A 14037-nucleotide genomic window follows, 5' to 3' on the forward strand; every position below is an offset into this window, starting at 1 on the left:
CGGGGTCTCAGCTCCTTCCTCTGGGGAGAAACGAAGGCGTGGACCCAGAGGCTGCCTCCAAGTAGCCTTCAGCTCTGAGATGTGCTGCATCCAGGGAGCAGCTCCCCGTGAAAGCCCCTGTGTCTAGGAGCGGCCCTCTCTGGGTCCCCACGGACGGAGGGTTCTTGAGTGTGGCACATGTGTGATGGCACCTCTCCCAAAAGCTCCCTGCTGGGCAGAGTGACCCAGCTGGCTCTGTGTCCCTCGCCACTGGAATTCTGCAGGAGGCCCAGCTAGAAGTCCTGCTTCCTCACGCCTCTACACCTCAGCACACGTGTTTCCTCTTTGTGGACAGCCTTCCCCCGTCCTGCAGCAAGGACAACTCCTTCCTCCTTGTCAGATGTCACCTCCTCCAGGAAGTAAGCTCTGCCTGGGCTCCCTGGCCGGGACAGAGGGCCCTCTCTGAACACTTGGGGGACAAAATGAGCCAGTGGGAAAACTCAGAGAGCAAAGGCTGCACAGCGCGGTGTAGAGTGGACCCCCTCACGCATCCGAGGCCTGTTTGTGACGGGCTTGTGGTCCGCTCAGAGTAGCCCTCAAGACAGGCTCAGCCCACATCTAGAGGGAGCGCCAAATGCGCCTCTGAAGGCCAGCCACAGGCAGAGTTCTGGGGCAAATCTATATCTGAAGAGACATGGGTGAAGGCAATACGGGGCCTCAGGGAGGCAGGGAGGCTCAGTGGTTAGGAGCACAGGTTTCAGACTCTGCTGTGCCGCGGCTTAAAAATCTTAGCCATGCTGTTTCTGGGCACGTGACTCTGCCTGTCTGAGCTTCAGTTTCCCCATCTGTGACGTGGACACAATGCTGACTCGGGCTTGCAAATCAGGACTGCACGAGATGGCACCGAAAACGGGCACCTGGTGCGTTTCAGTACATGATTGCTGATAATGGTTACCATGCCCCTCAACCAAACCACACTTCCTCTGGGCACTGCCCTCAACTCTGTGGGCATTCTGGCCACCTCCAGCTCCCTCTGTCATGCTCTGATGGACTCTCCAACATGGGCTGAGGCTAGGGCAGAAAGGGAGGTTCAGAGAGGCTGAGTGGCCTGCCCGAGGCCATACAGTTGGGAAGACAGAAGGCTAAGACCTGACGCTGGGTCTGGTTCCAAGCCCAGAGCTCTATTTCCTGCACCCTCGTGTGAATGAGACACATGGCCAGATGTTAGCTAGGAGTGGCAGCCATGACCACTGGCTCTTCTAAACGTAAGAGTTTAGGCTCTAGGTCTGGCTCTTCTAAATGTAAGAGAGTCAGGAAATCACATTGGAAGGCGAATTGTCATAACAAACCTTCTCGCTGGTGACTGTGAGTCTCTTCCCACAAAGGAACCGGAGTCATGCTCCTCCTTTCTATCCCAGGCAGCCTCTCTGGAGACGATTTGCTCTGTCTGAATGTCTCGCCCAGACCAGAAGGAACACTGTTTTCTGTCAACTGCAGGATATGTCCCCCTTTCTGGCAGCAGGGGTCTGATTCTTCTGGGGAATATTTCTACTCCTCGGTCAGTTGACATGCATTCTACTCCAGTCCCTAAGGCTGGCCCGGACTGACCCAGCCAGTGACCCCAGATAAACCAATGAGACTTTTGCTTAAATCGCTGGGGGCATTCTTTTTCCTGAAGCCACTGAGCTGACCTGACCTGTTGGATAGAGTTTGGAGCTGTGGCCACCGCTGTACTACCCACCACCCTGCTTGGGCACAAAGAAAGCTAAGAAGTGGAGACAGGCAGGTCCTCATCGACAGTTTTGCCCCTGGATCGAGCCACACCTGCAGCCAAGCACCCTTAGATGTCTCAGTTACATTTTGCCAATCAACGTTCTTTTTGAATAATCCATTTCGAGTAGGTTTCTGTCATCTGCAACTAAAACAGTTCTGACTAAAACAAGATCTCACAGCCAATAAGTGGCAGTGTTTGGATCAAAGCCCAGGATCTTAACCACTCTATTAAACTGGCATCATCTCCTTCTCTGATCTTTATGCCAGTTCCTAGCAGCAACCCACGCCCATCAATAATCCCAACAGCTGACATTTGCTCAGGGCTTGACAACCCAGAAACTGCTCACACACATCATCACTCTTTTTAGAAAAGCAATTGAGATAAACTTCATATACCATAAATTTCACCCCTTTAAAGTGTACAATTCAGTGGCTTTTAGTATATTCCCAAGGCTGTGCTACCGGGGCCATCATCTAATTCCAGAACATTTTCATCACTCCCAAAAAGATACCCAGTACCCATTAACAGCCTCTCCCCCTTTCCCCCTCCCCCCAGCTCCTGGCAACCACTGATCTGCTTTCTGGCTCTGCAGATCTGGCTCTCCTGGACACACATCATCACTTTTAACTCCATATAAACTCTGTGAAGCAGCCACTAGAGAGAGGAGCACTAGACAGCACAGTGGCTAAGAGTGCAGTATCTGGTGTCACCTGCCTGGTTTCAAATCTAAGTTCTGACGTTCACTAGCTGTGTGACCTTGTGCAAATGACTTAACCTCTCTGAGCCTAAAATTCTTCATCTATGTAATTCAATAAACTTAGTATGAGGATTAAAGGAGTCATTGTATCTAGATGCTTGGCAGCCCATTTTCCAGAAATGCCAGCTCTTTCTTTTGTCATTAACTTGTCATTGGTGAGGACAATCAGGCACAGAGGGGTTAAGAGGCATGCCCCAGGCCTCACAGCACAGGTGGCCGGGCCCCAAGTCTCCTGACCGAGCCCTCTGCTTTTTCCATTACGCCACATTGGCCTAGCTGTTTCTCCACGAAAGCTTGGCCCTCCCCATGCTCTTCTGTGCCAAGTTACTTTTGACAAAGCCAAGGCTACTCGCCAGACAGGAGGAAGGGGAGGGTGGGATCGTGCAATCACCCCACTTTAGGGTGTCACGGCCCCACACATGGGATGGCCTCCTTGCCTGGTCTTTGGGAACAGCTGACTTTGGCTGGTGGGGTCCTGTCCTTCCCTCTTCCAGCTTCCTCCTCCGGGATTTGGGGGGTGGGTGGTAGGCCGTTTCTAGGACAGCAGGGCCCTCTGGAATTCCAGGACTTCCGGGCTCCAGCCACCCATCTGGGCCTCTTTAAGGCCGGCTGAACTACAGCCTCCGGACCAACAGGGAGGGGAGTCCGAGGCAGCTATTTATGTTTTACCAAACCCCCAATTATTGCCAATTATGCTGAGTGGGGAAGAAAACCTCACTTTTAAGTTCTGGTGGAAATAAGAAAGTTGAGTCAGAACAGGAGAGCGGAGGGAGTACAGGCTTGGGGCCAGGGAGACTCGTGATCATGCTCTGGCTCAGGCATTCCCAAATGAGGTCACCTCGGGCAAGTCCCATCTGAACAGAGGGACAGCTAATGGCAGCTAATGTGCTTACTGAGCGAGGCACAGCCCCATTAACCGTCACCATGAATGCACGAGGAAAGTGCTGTCATTCTTTATCAAGCAGATGGGGAGACTGAGTCTCAGAAACATACAGAGGTGACACCAAGCTGAGACCGGAAGGACGAATCTGAGACTTAAACCCAGTCTCTCTAATCCCGGGAGTCAAGGTCTAAAGCCGTGGGTGAGCCGCCCGGCTGCAAAAGAGTGGCAATGGACATTTCCATTTCCAATGGACCCCTCACCCCCATCGTCATCCAGCCTCCGCCTCCAGCTGATGCTGGAGCCAACACCCCAACCCCTCTGGCCACAGCGGATAGGCTTGGGCGTGCACTCGGGACCCTCGGGACAATCAGATTCTCTCTCTCCTGGAAACTGGACTTGGCACCTAGAAATCCCAGAGGGTTGACACCAGGGGGGACTGAGGTGCTGTCTGGGGGATGTGGCCGATGGGCTACGGGAGGAAGCTGGTCCAGACAGGCTAGCAGCTGAACAAAGTAGGCTTGATGGGAGACCCGGGGGCCACAGTGACAGACAGCTGGCGAGCTGCTGGGCCTCAGAGGGTCATTCAGGTGCTGGTCCAGGGGCCCTGTGAGGCCGTCTTCATTTCCTGCTCTGGGCTCCGTGGGGCACACCTGCTTCCTCCCATAAATCTACCCCACTCCTCTCTTCCTGCCTAAGCTGCCGGGGGCCGTTTGCTCCGTGGATGTCCATAATCCCCAGGACAGCCATCCTGATCGTCGCCGTTCTCTGTCCCCTCTTATCCTCCATCCATTTTGGAAGTGTCAGCCAAGCAAGAGGCCTCGGGAAGCAAAATACAGGCAGTATTCCCTACAAAGACACCCTGTGTATAAGAAGTCAGTCTAGCAACTTGCCAAAGTGTTTACTTGATAGTCAATCTCTAAACTGAAGACCTGCTGTGACAGATCTGCCTAAATAGTCCCTGCACCTGGCTAGGAGGGTGTGGACCTCGGTCCTTCTCAGACAGGACTGTACTCCCTGCTCATTGCGTTCAAAGGTCTTGGGTGTCACTTCCTTTCCCTTCCCCCAGGGTTCAGTCCTTTCCTGGCCCCCACACCCCTCCTGCCAAGTCTATTTTAGACAGTATCTTAGCATCCTCAACATACAGTCCCTTTGTGCACATCCGTGTTTGCTGTAGACCATTAGAAAAATATAATTTACATATGGTACTGTTTGATTGTGTTGCATTTTGTCAACACGAAACACCACTAACGAGTTCACTGCGTGTTAATAATTAGATAACAGGAGTCTTCGTTGGTTTACATTACACAATGACTCTTGGCAGTCTGTTATGTAGGCGTTTGAGATTCTTTTAGGGATATTGGGGAGACCAGTGAGAAGCACATTATCATCTCCTCTCCCTTTAAAATCACGAAATACAGGTTCTGAAAATTCTTTATTCAATATTTCTCGGATGGATTAGGTTCATACAACCGAGGATGTCTGTAGTTAATATCGCCCAGGTTTCTAAGAGAACACGTGAGGTCAAGAGATGGGATGGTGTGCAGGACACTGTGTTTGCTGGGACTTCTGGGAAGTGACCTTTCACTCCTTCCTGCTGAGTAGGAGCCAAGAGCATTCTGTAACCACACAGGTTCTGAGGATAAAGCCAATGCTGCTGAAGGCAGGAACGCAGGATGAGAGGAAGGAGGTGGGTGAGGTGGTGCCGTAAAAACCCTGGATCAAGCTGTGCCTGAAGCCAGGAAGGTTTTTTCCCCCTGGGGTAGTCAAACATATGCTCCACAGATTTGCATGTCATTCTTATACAGGGACCATGTTAATTTCTATATCATTCTGACATCAGTACCTGTGCTGCTCAAGGGAGCACACTGGACATCATTTTTATGTCTAGGAAATAAAACAAGAACACGGTGTGTCCACTGTGGGTGAGGGTCGAGACTCTGAAGTCAAAATGGAAAACTTTTCCGATGCTGCAGCTCATCGGAGACTCCAAATACTTACCTGGAGGTCAAAGAACTTGCTGTAGCGCCGGTAAATGGCCTCCGTGGAGCCGCTGGACCATGTAACCCGGATGATATAGACCTGCAGAGGGGGATAGAGGAGACGGCCGTTAACACCAAGGGAGCTCTTCCAACATCCAGATGGCCAACAGATACATGAAAAGATGCTCAGCGTCCCTCATCATCAGGGAAATATAAATCAAAACCACAAAGAGATACCACCTCACGCCTGTCAGGATGGCTAAAATGAACAACTCAGGCAACAAGAGACGTTGGCCAGGACATGGAGAAAGCAGAACCCTTTTACACTGCTGGTGGGAATGCAAACTGGTGCAGTCGCTCTGGAAAACAGTATGGAGGTTCCTCAAAAAATTGAAAATAGAACTACTCTATGACCCAGCAATGGCACCACTAGGTATTCACCCAAAGGATACAGGAGTGCTGATTCAAAGGGGCACGTGCACCCAAATGTTTACAGCAGCACTATCGATAAGAGCCAAAGTACAGACAGAGCCCAAATATCCACTGATGGCTGAATGGATGAAGAAGACGGTGTGTGTGTGTGTGTGTGTGTGTGTGTGTGTGTGTGTATGTGTGTATACAAACACACACACACACAATGGAGTATTACTCAGTGATCAAAGAGAATGAAATCTTGCCACTTGCAACAACGTGGATGGAACTAGAGTGTACTATGCTAAGTGAAATAAGTCAGTCACAAAAAGATAAATACCATATGATTTCACTCTTATGTGGAATTTAAGATATAAAACAGATGAACATAAGGGAAGGGAAGCAAAAATAATATAAAAAGCAGAGAGGGAGACAAACCATAAGAGACTCTTAAATACAAAGAACAAACTGAGGGTGGCTGGTGGGGTGCCGGGTGGGGGGATGGGCTAAAGAGATGAGGGGCATTAAGGAGGGGACTTGTTGGGATGAGCACTGGGTGTTAATATGTGAGTGATGAATCACTAAATTCTATTCCTGAAGTTGTTATTACTCTATATGTTAACTAACTTGGATTTAAATTAAAGAAAAAAGTCGGGGTGGGGAGCTCTTCCATCTCTAGGACTCTGGAGTAAAGCACAGGATTGAGTCAGAAAGACCTGGGTTTGAATCTTAGCTCTGCTGCTGACCATGCTGTGTATGGCTTTGGACGAGTTACTTGCTTTCTCTGGGCCTCAGCTCCCTCCTCAGTAGAATGGGTATAACTCCCACATCTGAGAGTTATACACAGGATAAAGTAAAAATCAAGAATGGAAAACACTAGCACCCTGCTCATCTTGGGAGATAGTGTTATTTTCAGCCCTGTAGAGGTCTCTTGCTTTCCACTCAATCCACGGAGCCACGGGGTTGGCTATTTTTCCAGTCGTTCTTAAAACTTTGCCTTTTGTCCGAAGTCACCGAGACCTGCGGCTCTTAGTGCTCTGGTATTTTTTCTTTTCATAAGCTAAGCCATCATGGCCACTTCCATCAACTGGGGGGCCCCGGCCAACTCCTTTTCTCCCTCCAGGTGCGTTTCTTCATCAGCGAATTGGTCTGACGGCATCTGCTTAGCGTGACAGTGTGAGGATCTCACGAGATTGATGATGGGGGTGCAACCACAGGGCCCCGTTTCCCACCTTTGTCACGAGTCACGGCACACACAGAAAATAACATATGATGACAAATTTGGGCAATCTGGGGCGGCAGCTGGTCAGAGGCGGAATATCGTGGCCCTGACACCTCCTGGACACTCAAGGGATAAGAAATCAGCGCAGTCATAACCTGGTCCTGACCTGCACACATTACCTGCGGCCACAGGGTGGCTGTGACAATTAAAAAGTATAGATGTGAAAGCTCTTTGGAAACGCTGAAATGCTGTGTGAACTGGAGGCGCTCGGCTTTGAGAGCGGCCGTGAGCTGGGGAGCGGCTGGAGAGACAACACATACGCACATGAAAATAGCTGGTGGGCAGCGCACACCAGTACTGGTTACCTTTCCTTTCAACCAAAGCATTTTGACTTTTCTCCTGGGAGCCTCCTTCCCCACCTCAGCACCGCGCCTTAGATACGGAGGTGGGTGCCTTTCACTATCCACGGCGATTGGTTGAGAAATGAGCACGTGGCCTGGGCTGGGCCAATCAGAGCCACAAAGGTCAGCTCCTCGGCTCCAACCCTCAAGAAAGACAAGCCGTCTTTTCTTTGAGGTTGTTAGGCTACGAGGCAGTGCTCCTGGACCTCCTGTGGGCCATCTCATCACGGCTCAGAAGGACGCCGACATCAGCAGATTCCTGGTAACACCGTCGGACCCTTAGGTCCGGCTCTGCCTGAACCTCAGTCGACTCCTGGTCTGTCAAGTTTCCTAAGCCAGTAAACCCTGGGCCAAAGGTGCCCTCTCGAATTATTATTTTTTTAAATGTTTTATTTATTTCTAGGAGGGAGAGAGAGAGAGACAGCGTGAGAAGGGGAGGGTCAGAGAGAGAGGGAGTCACAGACAGAAACAGGCTCCAGGCTCTGAGCTGGCAGTCAGCAAAGAGCCCGACGCGGGGCTCGAACCCACGAACTGTGAGATCATGACCTAAGTGAAAGTCGGACGCTTAACCGACTAAGCCACCCAGGCGCCCCTCTAGAATTATTTTTGAAGCCAGTTTGAGTTTTTGACACATGGAGTCTAGTCCTGATTGATGGACGATGGGAGGTAGGAGAGAGCTCTCTGAAGCCCGGAGTCATCACGGTACACTTTGAAGGACACGGAAACTTTACAAGGACATTTTCATTCAAAATGGAACCCGGGGAGCAACTATGGGGGGCTGGAGGCAGGGACCAGGGTGAACACCAGGGACTTCTAGGTAGAAGAGATGAATAATGGAAAGATAATCCAGGACAAGGTGGGAAGTGCCTTAAGTAGTGTCAAGCTAAGTCCACCACAAATGGCCTCTCCAAATCCAGCATGGATCTTCTTTCAAAGAAGCAGGACAGAGAGAAGAAACCTGGGTTCTAGGCTCACACAATTTCCTAACCCTTGGGGCCATAGCATCCTTAACTGTAAAGTGGCGTCAGAAAGCCCGTCTCACACGCCCGTCTCACACATTGTTATGAGGAGTATAAGAGGCAAGGCTCTGAGTTCCTTGCCTGGCAGAAAGGAAAAGTTCAAGAAATCTTAGTACCCTGCACGCTGATTCCCCAGTGGCCGTCCCATCCCTGTTTATAAAAACAGGCTATTTCAACATCAGGGATTTGGGCATCTGGGCCCACCCCCCTCCCTTGTTTGTGCTCCCTGGTCCTGGGGGCCTCATGGAGCCAAAGAACAGGTCAAGGCATCCTTTAGGAGTCACCTCGGAAAGGCGATTTTCTGACAAAAAGGAACCGTGTCTCCAAAGCCACCCAGATAGTTGTCAGTTTTATTTAAAAGACATCAATTCTGTTCATCAAGACTCCAGCATAGGGATTCTGAATGGCTCCCATTTGTCATTCAGTCATTCACTCTACAACATGTATTAAGCACCTCTTGTGTGCTAGGCACTCAGCTGGGTGCTGGGACACAATGAGGCGCAAGAGAGGCCTAGACCTCGCCCTTGGGAAGTGGAAACACGGGCAATAGGCCAGCAAGACAAGCAGGTATGTATGTAATCGTAAGTTCCAGTCAGTGCTTAGGAAGGACCCCAGAGCCTGCTGTGAGTGCATGATGGGGGAGCTGGGATGGATGAGGGTCCTCGGAAGGGAAGGCCTATTGGAGGAAGTGCGCTTTGAACGGACCCCGGAGGGACAGGAAATGGACAGGAGAAGAGCTAAGGAAAGAGTACTCCAGGCAGAAAGAAAAGGATGAATAATGATGCGGAGGCCAGAGAAGTGAGGACAAGTCTGAGGTGCAGCAAGGCCGTTGTGGAAGCAGCCCCAGGGGAGGAAGGAGGCTGGGGCTGGGAGGCGGCACCAGCGGCATTCTGAGGGGCTTGCAGGCCACAGGGAGGAGAAGGGATTTTAAGCAAAGAAGGGATGCTTAAGCAAAGTCTGGATGTCTATCTGTCAAGAGCAATACTAATGTGGATTAAAAAACAAGGGAAAGGGGGAACCTGGGTGCCTCAGTCAGATAAGCATCCGACTTCAGCTCAGGTCATGATCTCACGGTCCATGAGTTCGAGCCCCATGTTGGACTCTATGCTGACAGCTCAGAGCCTGGAGCCTAATTAGGATTCTGTGTCTCCCTTTCTCTCTACCCCTGCCCCACTCATACCCTGTCTCTCAAAAATGAATAAATGTTAAAAAAAGATAAAGTGAGTCTCAAAATAAAGCTAGTCAAATAAATTTTAAAAAAGGGGAAAAAAGGTTGATCATCAACCTTTCAATTGAACATCAAAGTTTCAATTGTTTTCTTAAAACCAATTAAAAAAAAGCATTCCCATAAATGGAAAAAAAATTCTGCTTACACAATTCATTTCTGATCTCTTGTTTATAGTTTTTAAAGTTCTGTACATATGGTACAAGGACTCTGTGGCACGCCTAATTGGCTTATTGGAACCAACCCCTGAATGCAATATGATGTCTGCATTTTTAGGCACAAAACTAACGTTTAGTGAGAATCGCCCTGATGCAGGGCTTTGGTCTTGCCCAGGGTTTGGGGGCGAGTGAAAGGGCACACTCACTGGATTCTAACACCAGCAGTGCCACTGGGTGAGACTCACTGGACCCAACCTCTGTGGCCACAGTGTCCTTCTCTCTAATTTCCCTTGAGGATTTAGTGCAATCACTAATGCACATGGGGCCTCGCCCGGTGCCTGGCACACAAGGGATGGGCACACTTAGTTCTCCCTGCAAAGCAGCTGTCCAACATTACTGCCTATTTGGTATTCCCTTACTCCTCTTGGTAAGAGCACCTGATTTCCCTTGGAGGACTACTCCTCTAGTGCCCTGTCTCTGTGCTAGGGAATGGGGGTGTGTCCCAGGCCTGGCCAACCAGACTGTTGCCTATCCCCGGCCACAGTGCTTCAGGGATGGGCACGTGACCCAAGCCAGTCGGATGAGACTCAATTCTGGGGCTTTTGATGGCACGATTGGGAAAGGGCCCCTTTTCCCTACAGTGACGGCTAGCTGGGAGAACAGGGTGGAAAGCACCTCCACCCAGAAGCAAGTAGCCAAGAGGGAGAGAAAGGGCTTGAGCCCTGTGACATCATCGGAACCCCCAGATCCAGCAGCATCCTGGCCATTTCATGGACACAAGCCAAAACCTTTCTTTTCTTGTTTAAGCCAGTTTTAAGTTTCTATTACTTGTAACCAAAGCAATCCTAACACATCTGATCTTGACTTTTAGCCTTAAAAAAGGAAGGGCACTCTGACACACGCTATAACATGGATGATCCCTGAAGGCATTATGCTAAGTGGAATAAGCCAGCCACAAAAAGACGAATACTATACAATTCCACTTATGTGAGGTCCCTAAAATAGTCATAGTCATAGAAACAGACAGTAGAGCAGTGGTCGCCAGGGGACGGGGTAGGGGAATGAGGAGTTACTGTTTAATGGTGTTAATGAAAACATAAAAGTTCTGGAGACGGACAATGGTGACGATTGCACAATAATGAGAATGTACTTAATGCCACTGAACGGGACACTTAAAATGGTTGAAATGGTAAAATGTATGTTATATATATTTTATCACACTTTAAAAAAATTAAAATGTTTTTAATGTTTATTTATCCTTGAGACACACACACACCCAGAGTGTGTGAGGGGGGAGCGGCAGAGAGAGAGGGAGACACAGAATCTGAAACAGGCTCCAGGTTCCAAGCTATCAGGACAGAGCCCAGGGCGGGGCTGGAATCCACGAGCCATGAGATCATGACCTGAGCGGAAATCAGACACTTAACCGACTGAGCCACCCAGGTACCCCTAAAACCATAATTTTTAACAAAATCAGATTTATATAGTCCATACTATGTTCTCCTGGAAATGACACTGAAATGTTCTCCCCAGTACAGCCTTCAAAACATGTGCTGCATAGCCGAGAAAGGATTTGTATCCAGAACATATTTTTTTAAAAAAAACTTTCAAACCTTAACAGTAAGGAAACAACCAACGTGATCACAAGATGGACAAAGGGTGTGAACAGACCCTTCACCAGAGATGATATGTGGATGCAAAGACATACGTGAGAAGATGTTCAACATCGTTAGCCATCAGAGGAAGGCACGCTGAGACCATGATGAGATATCACCACATATCTGTCAGAATGGCCAGAATAAAAATTACTGACAAAAACACGTACTGACAACAGTGTGTGGTCACCAGGGCTCTCACACATCGGTAGGAAAGCAAGATGGCACAGCCACCCCGGAAGGATGCGGAACCGCCAGGTGAACGGCTTGCGGATTAGGATGGTCAGACGGTGTGAAAGCATCACTCCCCGGATTACTCTCCCAGCAAAGGGAAAAACATACCTTTTTAGGGGAGATCTGGCAGTCAAACCGGAGCCATGCCCAAACCCAGCATCACCAAGAAAGACACAGCAGGCCCTCTGCGGCCCCAAGGCGATGCAACATGGAAAACACAAAATCTTCTGTCAAATACGGCTGCCCAAATGTTTAATTTGAATTTCAAGCCTCTCGGCCCAATTTCCAATTTGCGGAAAATAAAAGAGGATGAGGAACAAGCTAAATGACACCACGAGGAAACAATCAGACAAATTCAGAGTGTGGGATATTCTAGAAATCTACTAACAGGGCATAGTTCAAATGCTACTTCTTCCAGAAAGCCCTCTCTGACTGTTCCTGTCCCACCAGTATTCAGTTGGGTCTCCTGCTGCCTGCCTCCTTTGGCACCTGTTTCCCCATCACAAAATCAATTAAGCTTTACTGCAACTGCTAGGTGTCTGCCTTCCCACTAGGTTCTAAGTCTCTTGAGAGGTGGGACAGGGTCTGTCTTGTTCCCTGAGTGCTGTATGCCCAGCACTGAGCACAGTGGAAAAACCTACACTTCATGAAAAAACTAGAAAGAAAGCGAGATGCCAGGTAGTCACGTCACAGGTTGCAATGCCTGTCCAAGGCAGACCTGAGGTCTGCCCAGTCCAGCTGTGCCTCTCAGATGGCCCCTCTATCCTCTCTGCCCTGTGCCCTGCTTCACACCCCCTCCCACTGGCCCGTCTGTCTGGAGCAGAGAGTCCCCGGGAGCAGCTGAGGCTTCTTCCTGGGAATGAGGAAGCATAGACCACAATGGCGTCTGAGAGGCCCCAAGGGTTTCCTCCTGCTCCCTCACGGGAGGCCTTCAGCTGGAATTAGCCACCACGGAAACCCCTTCTTACTCAATCTTAGCAGCCAGGCCTGCGTGATTTACAAAGCCCAGACTCCCCAGGCTCGGGTTCCCACCAGGCTCAGCATCACCAGGACCAGAAGTGCTGGGTTTCCTCACTTCCTCTAAGTCAGTACAGAGACGAACTGGTGGAGGGGAGGGCTGTGGGGTGGGGGTACACCATGACCGGGGGTTTGGGGTAGAGCTGGGCAGACGGCCAAGCCGCGGTGTCTCCCAAATTCCCAGAGGCCTGCAGGCTCGGCTAACACATCTCACATTTACCTAGCCAGGAATGGAGGCGCACAAGGGCAGAGGCCTGCCTGAGGTCACAAGCTCTCAAGTTCAAAATGAGGACTCTGGTCCAGGTGACCTCAAACCCTGAAGGCTTTGCTGCACCAGGGAGTCGTGCCTCCACCCCGGCAGCTGGACCACAGCTGAACTGTGGGCCTGTGGGAAGATGTGTGCTCCTTCTTCTGTTTTTGAGAGCCTGCCAGGAGGCTGTGGAACTCAGGAGTTAAGGCGGCCATGATTCACCTCTGCTTTCATCTCGACGACTGCATGGCCTTGGGAAAGTGGTTGAAACTCTCTGTGACTCAGCTTCCTCTCTGTAAAAATTGAGGATCCTAACAGTTTCAACCTCGGTGTTGGGGTGATGATTACATGAGACTGCCCAGCGTGCCCAGCATGGTGCCCGCACGCAGTAAATTGTCCATGTTGAGAAGCTACCGTTACCATCAACACTATGAGCTAAACACAGGGATGTAAATCTGAGGGAGACATTGTCTCTGCTCACTGCCCCTACAGATGTGCCTCCCACGACCCACCCACCAGCTCCCATCTCTCCACCCCCTCCAGGGCCCTGCCTCTTCTGTCTTCTCTAGGCCCCGTGGGGGTCAGAGGGACTGGGCTCTGTAGGGCCTGGGCACACAGGCCCTGCTCACTTGAGCTGGGGCACACATTTCTTAGCTGTCAGATGAGTCAGGGCTCTGCCCCCTCCTACTCTCACCCCCGGGCCTCAGCCTCAGTGGACAGGAGCTCTGTGTCTGGCCCAAATGCAGGGTCACCACATACCTGTGAGCCTGCTTGGTGCCAGGGCTTGACCCACCCTGGCCTTTCCCTCCTCTACCAAGGGTTGCAGACTGTTCCAGAGAGTCCTAGGTCAGTCTGACCTTGCACGAGGTACCTCACAAAGGATGAAGAAGCCCATATGTTCGTGGATGGTGTTAGTTGTGGCCTTGGCCACAGTGACCCCTGTCTTCTGAGGGACTCCCCTGTCCTGAGGCCTCTAGACGCTACTTTTCTCAACATAGGCTGCTCTCAGAAGACAGAAAAAAACCCACCCTCTGGTAGATGCTGAGAGTCCTTGGACCCCCCACTTGAGAAGC

At 50.4% G+C, this 14037-nt stretch overlaps 1 protein-coding gene across 2 annotated transcripts in view; it reads right to left on the reverse strand.

Annotated features, from left to right (window-relative positions):
- Positions 1–14037, reverse strand: part of SH3PXD2B (SH3 and PX domains 2B) — a 98779-nt gene that overhangs the window by 61141 nt on the left and 23601 nt on the right. Inside the window, exons 1-2 of one of the 2 annotated variants that reach the window (XM_039235753.1) lie at positions 7371–7414; positions 5392–5472 (exon numbers count right to left, since the gene is read on the reverse strand). In XM_039235753.1, coding sequence (XP_039091684.1) covers positions 5392–5472; positions 7371–7391 — 102 coding nt within the window. In that variant the 5' untranslated portion in view covers positions 7392–7414. Of the gene's footprint in view, positions 1–5391; positions 5473–7370; positions 7415–14037 lie in introns of those variants that run through there. The other variant, XM_039235752.1, reaches the window with a different exon arrangement.

This window comes from Hyaena hyaena, unplaced genomic scaffold (assembly GCF_003009895.1).
Source record: "Hyaena hyaena isolate Hyena2069 unplaced genomic scaffold, ASM300989v1 scaffold_102, whole genome shotgun sequence".
Lineage (NCBI taxonomy): Eukaryota > Metazoa > Chordata > Mammalia > Carnivora > Hyaenidae > Hyaena > Hyaena hyaena.